General features: G+C 42.0%; 1 protein-coding gene across 2 annotated transcripts in view; it reads right to left on the bottom strand.

Annotated features, from left to right (window-relative positions):
- NUDCD1 (NudC domain containing 1) overlaps positions 1-15,885 on the bottom strand; it is a 204,385-nt gene that overhangs the window by 121,733 nt on the left and 66,767 nt on the right. For both annotated transcript variants that reach the window (XM_075582430.1, XM_075582427.1), the window contains exon 5: positions 10,309-10,497. In XM_075582430.1, the coding sequence (XP_075438545.1) occupies positions 10,309-10,497 (189 nt within the window). The remainder of the gene's footprint in view (positions 1-10,308; positions 10,498-15,885) is intronic.

The following is a 15,885-nucleotide window of genomic DNA, read 5'->3' as shown; positions in this document are numbered from 1 at the left end:
GACTCGGGGCCTAACTGGGCCGGGGTATGTGGCCTAGTGTAGGGGCTGTTGTCCTCCCTACACATAGCGCTCCTCTTCCTTCCTCCTCCCGCTCGGTTCTGCCCGGCGTGCTCCCCTGCGCGACCTTCTAAACCTTCCTCCTGCTATTCCAGCTGCCCTATAGGCTCCCTGGCGTCAATTGGTCTCGCTATGGCTGCTGGGACTCGTAGTCCCGTACACTCCACCCTATAGGAGCAGCTCCTCTTCCGTAGGCTCTTGCAACCTCTTACTGTGCACGCGCGACCTCTGCTCCCTCACCACCTCCACGGCTCACCGCGCATGCGCGAACACCAACATGGCAGTGCCCTATACTCGGGTCACTGCGGAGCCTCCGATGTACCGAAGCACCCCCTGCACAATGCAACCTTCCTATGCTTCCCCACATACGGAGATAAGGGTAAGCCTGGGGAACCTGGCTACATCACGTTACCTCAATTGCTTGTTAAAATGATAAACCTATGCTACTTAAATTGATGCAATGTAAAAAATGCAAAATGTGCCTTTTTTGCATTGTGCTAGTTCGTGATAAACATACATTTCACCGTGGATTTACATGTACCATGGCTGCTTCTGCTGCTCTTTAATGTGCAGACGTTACCTGCCCCAGGCTTTACAGGACTGGAGCACACAGCAAACTGACACTCAAACACATGCAAAATAAACCGACACACACAGCCAAATGGCACACAAATACTCACAGTATACAGGTACCTTCCCACAGCTGCACAAAGTAGCTCCTCCCCTCTCACCCTCGCCCTGTATGAGGATACAGAATGAAGACCAAAACCGAGCAAGTTCAAGGGCTTGATCCGCAGGCGCAAGAAATGAGGTTACCAAGTGACAGGCACCCCCAAGATGTGGACATGAATCCTCAAAACCTCATGCTTGAGGGTCTTCTAAACAACTTTGGATTGTTGAGCAGATCTTGACAGCAAAGTGTGTTCATGGAGTATTCTGTGTATTCCGTTTTACTGCAGTAAGCTGCTCAGCACGGAGATTCAGAAGGAAATACTGATCTTATTTGGTCCGGAGCTGCAGTGATTTTGTTTATTTATTCTATTGCTTCCCGGGCCAGCATCCATAACGTGAGGAGTAATTCAGCTATAGAATACAATGAATATAATTACACATTGATTAAACAGTATGCTGTAGCGACAGGGCACTTCCGTGGGCTGCTTTGTACACATTTATATATAGGCGTATAGGCAGTTTTATCTACAGTAACTTAGGGGGGGGGTGCGCCGAGCACGCGCATTTTAAGGGAAATTTCGTTGTCTTTTGTCCCTGTTTTGTCACAGAATTGTATTTGTGATGGTGCTGTTTATTAAAAATCAAAACACAAATTTCAGTGACAAAACACAAAGAAGTTGCACTTAGATTGCGCGTGCTCTGCACACACCCCGTTTTAGCTATTTGCACTTCTATATTTATACCAATTGTGAATTCCTAGTGTGTGTGTGAGTAACAGTGTGTGTGTGTGTGTGTGTGTGTGTGTGTGTGTGTGTGTCTGTATGTGAATGTGTGACTGTGTTTGTGTGAATGTGTGACTGTGTTTGTGTGAGTGTGTGAATGTGTGTGTGGAATGTGTGAATGTGTGAATGTGTGAATGTGTGTGTGGAATGTGTAAGAATGTGTGTAAAAAAGTGTGAGAATGTGTAAGAATGTGTGTAAGAATGTGTGTGTGTTACGATTGTGCTCGCCACAAACCGGGACCAGACCGCGGGGCTGAGGTGGGGTTATATAATCACCGACCTTAGTCCGTGCAGACTGATCCGGAGTGCGCAGTTCGTAGTCGTACATAGCAGGGTCAGGTTTGGAGAAGGTAGGATCGTCGTTATTCAAGCAGGAGTTCGGCAACAGGTAGTCAGGAGTTCCCCGCTTCAGCTTAGGAGCGTGAGCGGCCTCTGCGCGAGGAGCGGCCTCGGCCGATGACGCCAGTCTCAGCAGGGGGAGACAGCAGGCTGGCCGAAGTACACCGTGGGGCAGCGTCGGGAAAACCAACGCTTCAACACAGAAGTCAGAAACGGCGTCTGCATGGAACTAGCAGCAGGCCTCAGGAAACAGCGCTTCAGCACAGGAGTCAGGAACGGGCCTCTGCATGCAACTAGCAGCAGGCCTCAGGAAAACAGGAACTAGGGATGAGAACTAGGAAGGTTAGTACAACAGCAGACAAGCCAGGGTGGCTTGTGGCAGAGACAGTAACGTCCAAGGTAGGAATTATGCTCGGCTCTGATTCAGAGCCAAAGCCCAACCTATAAAGGGCGGAGATCCAATCACAGGGGCAGGGTGTTGGAGCATTCCTCCAATGATAGGGCACAGGGCAGAAGCTGCAATGAAAGACAGTACATGTGCTCTTGATTGCCAGAGGAAGCTTGCAACTGCAGAGGTCTGCAAGGCTATAGTCAAAGCCAGGAGTGGATTCCTTACAGTGTGTAAGAATGTGTGTGTGTATGTGTGTATGTGTGTATGTGTGTATGTGTGAGTGTGTATGACTGTGATTGTGTGTGTGTGTGACTGTATGTTTCTGAATATGTGACTACTGTGTGTGCATGAATGTGTGCAAATGTGTGTGTGTGAATGTGTGCAAATGTGTGTGTGTGAATGTGTGCAAATGTGTCTGCGTGAATGTGTGCAAATGTGTCTGTGTGAATGTGTGCGAATGTGTGTGTGTGAATGTGTGCAAATGTGTGTGCAAATGTATGTGTGTGCAAATGTGTGTGCGTGAATGTGTGCAAATGTGTCTACGTGAATGTGTGCGCGAATGTGGGTGTGTGAGAATGTGTGCGGATGTGTGTGCGAATGTGTGACTGTGTGTGAATGTATGTGTGTGTGTAAGACTATGTGTTTAAGAATATGTGTGTGAGAATATGTGTGTGTGTGTGTATGTGTGTGTGTGTGTGTTTCTGTGTGTCTGTGTTTCTGTGTGTGAGTGTTTCTGTGTGTGAGTGTTTCTGTGTGTGTGTGTGTGTTTCTGTGTGTGAGTGTTTCTGTGTGTGAGTGTTTCTGTGTGTGAGTGTTCTGTGTGTGAGTGTTCTGTGTGTGAGTGTTCTGTGTGTGAGTGTTCTGTGTGTGAGTGTTCTGTGTGTGAGTGTTCTGTGTGTGAGTGTTCTGTGTGTGAGTGTTCTGTGTGTGAGTGTTCTGTGTGTGCGAGTGTGATTGTGTGTTCGAGTGTGATTGTGTATGCGAGTGTGATTGTGTGTGCAAGTGTGATTGTGTGTGCAAGTGTGATTGTGTGCGCGAGTGTGATTGTGTGTGCGAATGTGATTGTGTGTGCGCAACTGAGCGCGTGACTGTGCATGTGACTGTGCATGCGACTGAGCACGCGCACACACACACAAGCGCACACACTGTCGCGAGCGGGCGCACACACTGTCGCGCGCGCACACACTGTCGCGCGCGCACACACACACACACTGTTGTGAGCGCACACACTGTTGTGAGCGCACACACTGACACGAGCGCACACACGCGCACACACTGTCGCGCATGCGCACACACACAGTCGCATGCACACAGTCGCACACACAGTCGCACATGCGCACACTGTCGCGCTCACACACTGTGCGAGTGCGTGACTGTGCAACAGCGTGGGGGCGACGGTGCGACTGCGTGCGGGCGACGGTGCGACTGCGTGCGGGCGACGGTGCGACTGCGTGCGGGTGACTGACTGACTGTGTGGGTGACTCTGTATAGAGGGGGCCCACCTTTGCAGCAGAGAGTTCGGTGTGGGCCAGGCATTGGAATGGGTCAGGGAGGCTGATTTTGGAACTTGTAGCTGACTTCTGGGGCCATGCCCTGGGCGGACCTGCACGCGCACGGCGCGAGCCGCAGCTGCTGGCGGTGCATGGCACTGGCCGTGCCGTTACTGCACATGTGCAGCGAGCCCTGTCGTCATTGCGCATGTGCAGCGAGCTCGGTCGTCACAGTGCATGTGTAGCGAGCCCGGCCGCCACATCGCATCACTGGCTCCAAGCTCCGTGTGCGCTGGAAGCGAGGGAAGTGCTTTGAGGTCTGCGCATGCGCAGGTGTGGCGCGAGCACGGGCGCACGCACAGTAGTAGAGTGACGTCACTTCCGTCATATAATTTTGTTACAACACAAGGGATTTCTCCTATCAGAAATCTATAGGTGCCAGCAAAGAAGTTTCACTTCAAAAAGAATGCTATTTGCGTGCTCTGTGGGTGCTATTTGCATAGCTCTGTGGGTGCTAAAAGAGGGCGGGAGTTGTTTAGATTGCTATCTAGTTTATTAATATTTGGATAAAACCCAACATTACCTTCTTCTCACATCTGACAGAGCAAACTGTAACTACCAAATTTACACACAAACACACACAGCATACTGACAGACAAACACACACAGCAAATTGACACACACACACACACACAGCAAACTGACACAAATGCACACAGCATACCTTCCCGCAGCAGCACATAGATGTCACAGAGAGCAGGGGCGGGCAGATCTCTGCAGCTCTCTGCCCCAGTTCCGCCCCCATCCTCTGCTGCCTGCTCTCTCCCCTCCCCTGACCTGTGCTGCAGTGGTTCACAGCACCCGATCCCGCTTTGATGTCGTCTTGCCACTGCCATGAGTGGGCCTGCCGGCAAGCGGCTGTTAAGGGGCCCGGAAGAGGAAGGGGGCCCTGACTTCTGTTGTCCGTCGGCTAGACGGCTGGGCCAAATGTCTCGGCTCTCCCCCTGTCGGCGGCCCTGAGCGGGCCCCCCAAGAGAGCAGGCCCCCGGGCTTAGCCCAGGCTATAGCTACGCCCCTGTCCTAGGCCACAAAGCTTAACATTTACATTTTGGTGATTGAAGCAAAGACAAATATTAGTTTCCCAATTAACTTTCTTGCAGTGTCTTAACTAATTGACCCTTATATATTCTTATGTTGCAGAAAAAAGGTCACTTCAACAAACAGTTATGCTTAAGCATTCTAATAGCCCTTCATACATTTAAACCAATTTCTACTATTAGAAGAGCCTCCTTAATAACAATATATTCTATAATTATAGATTATTTATCAGTGCGGCAAGACAAACGCACAACAAAGGTTTTGCACTATGGTTCGCTCGCCTTCAGGAATACAATTGTAGAATCTTTAATAAGATAAGTTCTCTGCACCAAAGTTGAGACAGCTATTTAATACACCACTTAAAGACCATCTCTACCTTCATACAATGAATTACTCACGGTTATCATTGTCTCATTTACAAAGTGAAAATTCATATGAAAATCTGCCATCTTACAAATACAGACACTTCCGAGAATTATCTGCCGTATCCCTATTAAACGTCCAGCTACAAACTCGTATGAAATGATGGACAAAGAGGATTTGGAACAATTAACAGCTTGATTTTTCTAAGTAATGAACATGCCTTAGCAAAAATCAATCTTGTATTGAAATGGACAATCAAGCGCATTTCTTCTCTTCATGCAAATCACTGATATTAAGAGGCCCTTTCCTATATCAGTGTGAGCAGAACCATTTCATTAACACCTTTTGTCCTTTTAGTTAGCTGTATAGTTCCTAATGAGTAGAGGTTACACATACTGTAGCGCCCAGGTTAGACCGGAATAAAAGGCAAAGACACTAGCCGTTTTACAAAGAGGAATATTAGCAACCTTCAAACTGTCTTAGAAAATGTTATCATTTTTATGCAGCATGCATTATGTTTTTCAAGTACTGTTAGTTTAAATTGGAACGTTTACATTAAATGTATTTTTATTGAGTTCAGATTTACTTTCATTTGACTGCTAGTGAAGCGAGAAATGTCTGTAATATGAATATATTACCTGTATGAACGCAGTTAAATGCTATATTAAGCCTATAAGCCAGCCTGGTAGACTTAAGTATTATTTAAATTAGGGGTGGGCAACTTCAGTACTCAAGGGCCACCAACAGGTCAGGTTGTAAGGATCTCTCTGATTCAGCACAGGTTGCTCAAAGACTGAGCCACTGATTGAGCCACCTGTGCTGAAGCAGGGATATCCTGAAAACCTGACCTGTTGGTGGACTTGAAGTGGAGTTGCTTACCACTGATTTAAACTTTACTTTTAATTAATGTCCCACCATTCCTTGACAGCTGTGTTTACTTTTCCTTCTAAATGTGTTCTATATGAGTTCTAACTCTAAAATCGTACATTTTCATATAGTAAGTAGGAGGCACTCAATCACTTTCATGCAAAACATATTACAAACACAATATAAACTGTTCCAATTTAAAAAAATGAATTACTGTACAACACACAACAATTACAATGTTTACAAAAATGCAAAAGATGTAACATGTTGCATCTGTTTCCATTATATGAACAAAATATTGGTTTGAAAATGTAGAAATAGCAACAACAAAAAAAATCATCATATTTAAACAACATCCACAATTTAACAAAAGCGTGTGTAATGATCGCACTGCCTAAATTGTGATTTCACATGTGGGCTGAAGAAGCCAATCATTGAGTAAAGGCCGAGACTCCAAGCAATGACTGAAGAAAGTCTAGTTCAAACCCTGGGGTCAGCTCCTTGTGACCTTGAGTGACTCACTTTCTTCCCTGTGCCTCAGATATCAAGATTAGATTAAAAGACAGAGCAGGGCTCAGGATACCTGTAATATTCTATGCTGTTGCATCTGAGGAAGTTGCATGAAAGGATACTGCAGTGGATTTGGCCTTAAGGAGATACAGTTTGTCAACATTTCCATTTGGAGTGCAGGTCAACGTATGTGGCAATGAAAAGAAAATTAGTGTTTGACAGAATAGTATATATCAGTGATTCTCAACCTTTTTGCTCTTGCAAACCCCTATTCATAATGCTCAGTTGCTGAGGCACACAAACAGCCATTTACAGCCACAAAACAGAACAGATAGACACCTCAGGACAGTAACACTCACAAGCCTCATCTCCCTGTGCTCTCAGCGCTCTGTCCAAGCCGCTTCCTCACCACCACCCCTCAGGCACAGGCTGCTGACACCGCCTCCTGATTGGCTTCACTACCAGTAGCAGCCAATCAGGGTGGAGGAAACTGCCCAGCCCCCTAACTGCCCTGCTTTTCCCCCTGCTCTTGGAGAACAGCGAATCCCTCTGCACCCTTTTGATACTAAAACTGCTTCCTCCCACATAGTGACTATAGAGTTGACAGTTACACTCTGTTATTAGCCACCAATCATATACACACATTGGTTTTGGTGTCAATATTTTGATATGTACTAACTGTATGTCGCTAGTTACCCTGGTGCAACAAGCACAAGTGCAGTAGTATTTATTGGTACACTAGTATCATTTCTTACTGTTTGTTAGTTTGCCCAACATTATTTAATGTCATTATTACTTATTAAAGTTGGATTTTAAATTAATCATCATATCACATTACTAGGCGTGCTACAATAGGGGCCCCTTTTTCTTCCTTGTTCTCTTACAAGATTTAGTATATGTTTATTATTAGCACCGGCACCCAGTTTCCTCTAGTGACTGTTGCCGCACTGGATTTCCTTACCTCTTCCCCCACCCTTACCTTTCCCTCTTTACAACCCTTTTGATACTCTCACGGCAGGCACTCCAGGCTGACCCCCGGTTGAGAAACACTGAGATATATACACCAATATCCCCGCACCCCTGTGCCAATTTTCTCCCATCTAGTCCCATATCCCTTTTCTCATAACTTACTTCAGGGGGTCTGTAGAAGTCACTCCCAATGTAATATTTAAATAAATATAATTTATTAGTTGAACAGCTTAGTTCAAGTAGTCTTTTTTTTTTTATGCTGCAATAGCTGGATTCTGTTTCTGAATCAAAACTTTTCTTACGTTAAATATTTCCAATTTCAGATTGTAGAAACCCTATTGGATAAATAAAATGGAAATCTGACCGGTATCAAACAGTCCCGGCAACCGTCAGCGACCTTCTCATGTAGCGAAGAATTTGAAAGTTATATTCAATACCCTGGCTTTGTGTCACTCAAGGTCCACAATGAGTGGGCAACAGAATTGTAATCAGATCCATCCTTTTCAGAAGGCTTTTACATTACCACTGGGTTACCTTTTTATGTATAATATGGAGAGTTAATTGTAGCTTAGCCTTTATGTTCTACCCGAGATGCAATCAAGAGAAAGGCAAATTATACATATTTTCAGTTTTGTGATCCACGAAGTGAAGCATATCATTAACATTAAGGAGGAAATTCACTGAGCAGTGTTAAGAAAGAGAATGCTACCTGTGCAAAATGGAAACATACATTCTACCCAAGTTAATTCTATATACACCATTATATGCAGTCATATCTCCAGAAAAACAAGTCATTCAATTCTTTTTGGGTGGACTTTCTTTGAAGGAGTATGCACACTAATAATTGCACAAGATGTTCTGTTAACCGAGGAGCCAAAAATTCCATAAAATTTATATTTGAGTTCCTGCTATGCAGTGCTCTCCCACTGGAAGTATACAAACTTCCCAAGTACTTCTAGGTACTGATGGATGTAGAGTAAAGCAAAAACAATGGTTGCAACATTCCACCAACTTCAGCTGGATATGGAAAGAACCAGAGGCCAAATAATGTAATAAACAAAGCATTGTAACAAGACCACAAACAGCATTACTCCTCCCCATTCCTGTGCCTGCCACAGAAAGTGTTTCGGTACAATACCCGATTTACATACATGTAGGTGTTAAATAGCATATTATATCCAAGCATGAACTATAGTGCTGCTCAGTACATAGAACACGAATATTAATTTAGGTCATAACTTGTCATTAGCATTCCTTTTTTTCATACAGTTCGGGGTAAAAAAAAAAAAAAATGGTAAGGAATTAATAAATAACATTTATTTGTTCTCATTTTCTTGTGAAAAACAAGATAGTTAAAGTAAATGCGGTTGTCGATTACCACCACAATAAAAATGTTAAATGCTACTTGAAGAATGTCTCTAAAAATGTGTTATGTTTTGAATTATAATAGCAGTGGTTTCAAAAGCTAAATGACCAAAAGGCTGAGCATCCCGCACTGCTAAAAAAACAAGACTTAAATGCACTATATGTCTTTAGGAAACACGATTAGGAAAAATATGCTATATAGGGAAATGGAATGACGGTAGCTAGGCAATAAGTTAATAAAACCAGGACAAATAAAGTTTAGAACGATAAACAAAATTGCCTGAGCTGATGAAGTAGGTGCGGACACATCTATCACATCCCTATAACCGGATAAAGGGATTATAACAAAACTAATAACTAGTTCTCTTTTTTTGTAACTTGATTATATTTAATTAGGGAAAAGGGGGGGCAAGAGGGGAGGGGGAAGGGAGGAAGGGAGAAGAGAGGAAGGGAGAAGAGAGGAAGGGAGAAGAGAGGTGGGGAAAGAGGTGGGGAAAGAGGTGGGGAAAGAGGGGGAGAAAGAGGGGGAGAAAGAGGGGGAGAAAGAGGGGGAGAAAGAGGGGGAGAAAGAGGAGGAGAAAGAGGAGGAGAAAGAGGGATGAGGATTAAAAGAAAAGGCAGAGTGAGAAAGGAGAGTGGGGGAGAGAGAGAAAGGGAGGCGGAGAGTGAAGGGTGTAGGGAAGATGCTGCGGGGAGAAGGGTATGTGGGGGATAAAATGGAAAGGAGGAGAGCATGTGGGATACAATCTGGTGAGGAGGGGAGCTTTGGTAAGCTTGGCAGGCCACAGAAACGTAACGTAGATTCCATTTTAAGTGTGCGGCCGCAAAGCTTAACAAAGCTTGTCAAGTGGCGTCCAGACAAAATAATTGCCCATCCTTGGATAAGACCTAATGGAGTTTCTGCTATTGCATGAAATCGCAAACCAAAGGAAATGTGCCATTTTGAGTCACGGAAAAAAGCTACAGCTGCAACATAGTTTGCAAGAGATTAGCCAAACATTAGGTCAATGAGCATTTCAAATTTTGTTTAATATGTTAAGTTCTAAGAAGAAGAAGAAAAGAAAAAAAACACTGCTACATTCGCTTAATGCCGAGACTAGAAACTGGAAACTGGAAACATATTATATTGTCTGGTGAAATGTCACTGAAAGCTTGTGAAATGGCAAAAAAAAAAAAGACATTTGAGACATTATTTCTGTGGCTTGGGAAAACGTGGCAGGGAATCGACTTTGGGGGGCGGGATAGAAATGCGGGATGCAAACAGAGACCAAGCGCCATCCTGCGAAAATTGCAATGTCTGCTTAAAAAGAACAATATTCTGCATCTGTGCACATGATCTCATTATATTGAAGCTATATTGCTACTCCAGTTTGTGGAGACAAATAATATCGAGCATTACTATTACCTTTTTTGCCACCTTCGTCCATTTTCTCTCCTTCAGTAGATTCAGGCTGATTGGTATTACTTGTTATGAATCTGAAGGGCTTGTAAGAGGTAATCATCAGCCCATTTCCATCTGCTTCGATAGCTGCATAATGCGGAACAGACTTCCCATGAAGGTTCCTACGCTTAAGGATTTCATATTTGCCCTCTTCTGTGAAAACAAAATTAATACCTTCAACATAGATGCATTCAAATTGAACAAACCCAATTATATCCACATAGCTTTTAGTAAATTGCTCAATTACTACAGCTATGGGTGCTCAGAGTAAACCCCATTTCTGTCTTAAATTACAGCTATAGAAAGAGGCAGAGAAAAGCTCTACTACCAAATATAAATTAAAAAAAACAATCCCTACCAAAATATAAATATTAAAGGCAGTGCACCCTGGAGCAAAGCATGATGAGATACAAAAAGAAGAAAGAGCAGAAGAAAAAGCAGGTTCCAGAAGACAGAACTTGCAGAAACTCCAAAACAGGGCAGTCAGGGTTGGTGAAAAATGAACCTGCTTTTTCTTCTTTTTGTATCTTAAATAACAGCTAAACTGCAGTTTGCCCCCATCATTGCCAGAGGTGACTACTGTGCAAGAGGTTAAAACATACAGTATGTGAAGGAAACGGAGCAAAAGTTCCAAGCTGCAGTTTCTTTTTTTTATTTATTTAATTTATTTTTTCCCCTTTAATATGTGCCTCAATACAATCCCCATAATAAGAAATTGTATTTTTTGTTTTTTTTTAAATTAAAACACATGTAGGATATTGCTCAGACTGCAGGTTTAAGAACTGTTAACATTATGCTGGTTGTACTCTGCTACAGTTGACACAAGATCTCTTCAGCAAAGTATTGCTATGGTTTCCACTAATGTATATGTTCATACTTGTAAATCGCCCAAAATGACAATAAGAGGTATACGCTTTTTAGCGCACTACCTCTCATTTCTGTTGTATGGCAGAAGACTAATCAAACTGTTGTTTATTTACTAGATCACGCTGCGAATAAACTATTTACAGTAAGTATCAGCCCAGCCTGGTGCAATAACCACATAAGCAAAAACATACAGTACACATATAGCAGACATTACACCCGTTAACACCCAAAACAACGAGTTAAAAACATGTGGTACCTGCTTAGCCATTGTTTTCAATAGCACTATTGTCAAATAATGCACTATCGTTAATGCATTGTGTTGCCAAGGGCAATAATGTCTACTAAATCTGTATATTGTTCATTATGTTCTTTGGTACAGTTAGGATAGAGGAGATAGGCGTAACATTGTAACATGGTAGTTTAGGTTGGGGAAAAAAAAAACATAAAATCGCCATCATTTTCTACATTCTATGTGGGTGAGAAATTCAAACTATAATTATAGGGATCTAAGCCCTGCAAAAAAACAGGTTTTATTTTATTTAGAAAATATTGCGCCAGGAAAAAAATAGAGAGAGAATTCCTCTTTTTTTCAGGTATGCCCTGCGCAAAAGTAAAGTTGACATTACAATTTACAGTTAAAAACATGTTTATTAAGGGGAAACAGCCAAAGTCCTGAGGGAATTTAGGAAGGAAGCCGATTTGAGAGACCCCAAGAGCCAGACACAAAATTAGTAATGGTGAGTAAAAAAGTGAGAAACCCTCCACCGTATAGTGAACAGCAAATACAAGTACCAGTCATCACGTCTCAGACAGGCCCACAATCTTGCATTTCCCCATTATCTCTTGGCATACAATGCTTCTATGTTGTGTCTGGATAATTTGCCAATTGAGTCCCACAAAGGAAGTAAAATTCCTTCCTGGCGCCTATAAATGGAAATCTATTCCTTCAGAAATGTGGTGCACTACTTTTTCTGCCTAGCCCTTTCTTAAAAGATGTCCAACTTTTTCTTAAACATTTCCCGTGTATGTGGCATCACGGTCTCCAAGGGCCAGGAGTTTCATCATTTCACGGTCGGTTACTAAAGATGCACACTGTGAAATTCAAATTTCAACAAATGAGCCCATGTCTGTCCAGCTCTCGCGGTGAAACGGTCCCTCAGAAGTACCATACAATGAATCTGGAGATATTTTTAAAAACAAAAATCAGTGTCAGCATTTGGTACCTGAATTTCTCTCTCGCTCCGTGATTTTTCATCTTTTTCAAAACACAGTTGTGTCCAATCTCGTTTTTTTCCCCCCCAAAATCTCTTAATCTCCCTGACTTTTTCCAACACATTTTTCTCCTTCTGTCTTTACTACAATGGATCTTGACACCCATTCAAAAGTAAAATATAAGATTTGTAACTCCCATATTCCTGTATAGCCCTTATTACTACTCGTGTGAAATGGTGCATCTCCTCACACCTATGGTAATTGCAGTTTTTCCTTTCCCTTACAACCCATCCACCTTAATTCCATTTATAATTATTAATGTACCTCAATCTGTGCGTGTACTGCTCTCACTGTAACTCAATCTTCATTGTTTTTTTAGCTTGATATCATATAAGATTTCTACAGTCAGACACAGACATTTTTTTTATATAAAAAGGATGATGTATTAAGTTTGACTTTTATATTTGTAGATTGGAATGTGTGTACCTAACGTACCTAGCCCAGTTGTGCTGGATGTTCTGTAACATGTATCATAAAATATTACCAGTGATTTTCTAGAAATCAAATCATATTTTCAGTTGACAATAAGACATACAAATGTGTTTCACATACGGTAGGTACTTTTCTCAAATACTATACGAAAGAACCTCATTTGAAATACAATTAGACAACGGTAGATTAAACAAATGGTGAAAACGTGAAATTGGTGGGTTCTTCTCTCTTATTTTCCCCCCACATCCTTATTCTACCCGATTTGCAATGCATCATTCTGCACTTCCAGTTTCAGGTTCCGCCGGCTACATGCACAAAAACTGCACCAATATGGAGCAATTTCGGACTTTTGCATATGTTACAAGGAATAGAAATTTGTAACACCATAAACATCTATAAAACAAAAGCAAAAAAAAAAATGGAATGCGAACATAACATGTTAATTAATAAAATCAATGCCTTGCAAAGGATAGATTCATACTTGTCAATAGACATAGTTCACATCACACTTGTCACATATACGGATGTAGAGGGGGACATTGTTCCTCTGTTCTAATCAGAGTTTCTACAGGGTTCAATAGCGGTGTGGGAACATAATAGAACATACCCCAGCATAATGCACCCCAGTGAAGCATGCTACATCTGCATTACAAAGTAATTAATACATTAATCATTACATTCTGTACAGGTAACAAGTCATTACATTTCTTCCACGTTATCTAATCTTAATTCAGTGATTGAAATGTACAGTACTGTAGCTTGGGATCATTTTACTTCCATATTTTCTATTTCTTACACATACTTGTTGTTTTATTTTGGGCTGAATGCCTTGTGCAGATCATACGATAGACTCCATCTGATACAACTAAATTAATATGCAAGCTGAAAGCCGAAAGATGAATAGACCCTTTGTAACTAAAGATTCGAGCTTTAATGTCATTGTGCAAAAGATCTTGCCATGGGAATAAACAAAAGAACCTGCATAACAAAACTATTAAAATAGTATTGTGTATTACAATCACAAAGAAATGATACATTTTATAATTATGCCTGCTGGCAACACCAGGTAACATTTAATAGAATGCTCATCACAAATGTCCTTGCTGGTTTTAATTACAATACTAATCAACAAAACCCAACTGTTCTGGTCTCAAATAAAGATTTTTTTTTTTTTTGCGCCAATTAAAGAGTTTGGACAGGTTTTATATTAACTTTCACATTTTATGAAACTGTTAAAACAGTGATAGTGTATAAAATCACATGACAGACTATTTGCATAGAGGTTTTAAATCACCTTTCCAAAAGCTATGCCCGAAATAATATATTGACCAGGTTTCACTTAGTTTGCTGAATACGAAAAAAAAAATTTTTTAAATACACACACATACACTTTGTGTTTTCGTGAGAAAATGGACACGCAAACTTAAATTACATATATTTTATTAATTCAACATATGGTACATTTTGACCATGCTGCAAAGCTGCTTTTCCATGCCAGTGAAGTTCTGAGCTCCAGTTGATTCCCCCGACGTGGAGAAGCAGCTTCACGGAAAATTTAACAGAGGTTTGTACTGTATACACCACCAATAACTTTTGCTTGTTAAAAAGATTGTGTGCTTTAACATGTGTTTTAATTTGATGATCTTGATACTTTCCAAGAGTTCTGAAAGGTCATACTGTACACTTCATTTTTCACATGTGAGAGTTTACAAAGGATTACAGGTTACATTTTACATTTCAGCCCAATGGCAACTAAAATGACAAACTAGTTAAGATTAACACAACATTTTTCTGTAACAAACTGCTAACAACAGTCTCTTCAATATGAGATCCGATCTGAGCAAACTCTATAATTACACAGAATAAAGATGGTACCACGAAATCGAGGAGAGAAAAAATACACAGATCACAAACTTTGATTCAAATGAATACAGTACCATATATCCTAAGCTGTGTTATACCATAACATCTTCTGGCACGTGAAGATACATACCATACAGCCAGTTCACTCTAAAAGGCCATAAGCAGGGTTACCACCTTCTGGTGAATGCTAGCACAGAAACTTTTTCCAATTCAATTTCAAGAAATGTAATCACATAGTTATAGACGTTATATTAGTCGGGCATCCCCCTGCCTAATGTAATCCTAATCGCAGGGGGAATAAAAACTTTACTCAATCGGTATACAATATAAATGTGAATACAAATATGTAAAAATACTTGCATATTTAAAAAAAAAAAATTAAAACAAACAACAAGGCATGACAAATATTATATATATATATTTTTTTAATAAATCAGTGTAGTAGTGTAACATAATACTTTATTCCCTCAGGCACTAGTGGAACATAGAAAGAAGACAAGCGCACAACTTTCAAAGTATAGTAAATGTGTATAATGTGTTTTGATAAAAAGGTGAGTAATGCGCGTGCAACAAGATAGGTCTTTAAAGCTTCCTCACCCCTCTCCTCTCCCTCCCACCCCCTCAACAATGCCTACCTGGCTTTGGTGGAGGATGACCGCGGGAGAGGAGGTCTGCGGAGTGGAGCAGTAGCAGAGGATGGTGGTAGGAGATGACGTCGGCCCACAAGAACGGCACAGGGTGGCAGAGGAGTTGGACAGCGGAAGCCAACTTGAAGCGGGGCGGCAGAGGAGGACGACGGCCTAGGAGGAGTGCGCTGTTGCAGCGGCAGACACAGGAAGTCAGTGAGGACTTCCAGGTTAGACCGCTGAGCGGCGCTCCTCCCTGGCTGTCCACATCTGCTGCTCTACTTTGCTACCGCGTTCAACTCCTCTGCCAACCGTGCACCGCTCCGACTGTCCTCCGTCCTCTTCTCTTGCCTCCACCCACATGTTGCGCACCCCTGGAGTAAATACTCAAAATATTTTTGCGAAAAAAAATATACAAAATCTTTTCCGCCCACAGATTTCAAATCTAAACCCATAGCCCGGAGATAAGTTACCGAAAACC

The sequence above is a fragment of the Ascaphus truei genome, chromosome 2 (genome assembly GCF_040206685.1).
Source record: "Ascaphus truei isolate aAscTru1 chromosome 2, aAscTru1.hap1, whole genome shotgun sequence".
Classification (NCBI taxonomy): Eukaryota; Metazoa; Chordata; class Amphibia; order Anura; family Ascaphidae; genus Ascaphus; species Ascaphus truei.
Note: the sequence above shows the minus strand (reverse complement) of the source record. Positions and strands in the feature narration are given on the sequence as shown.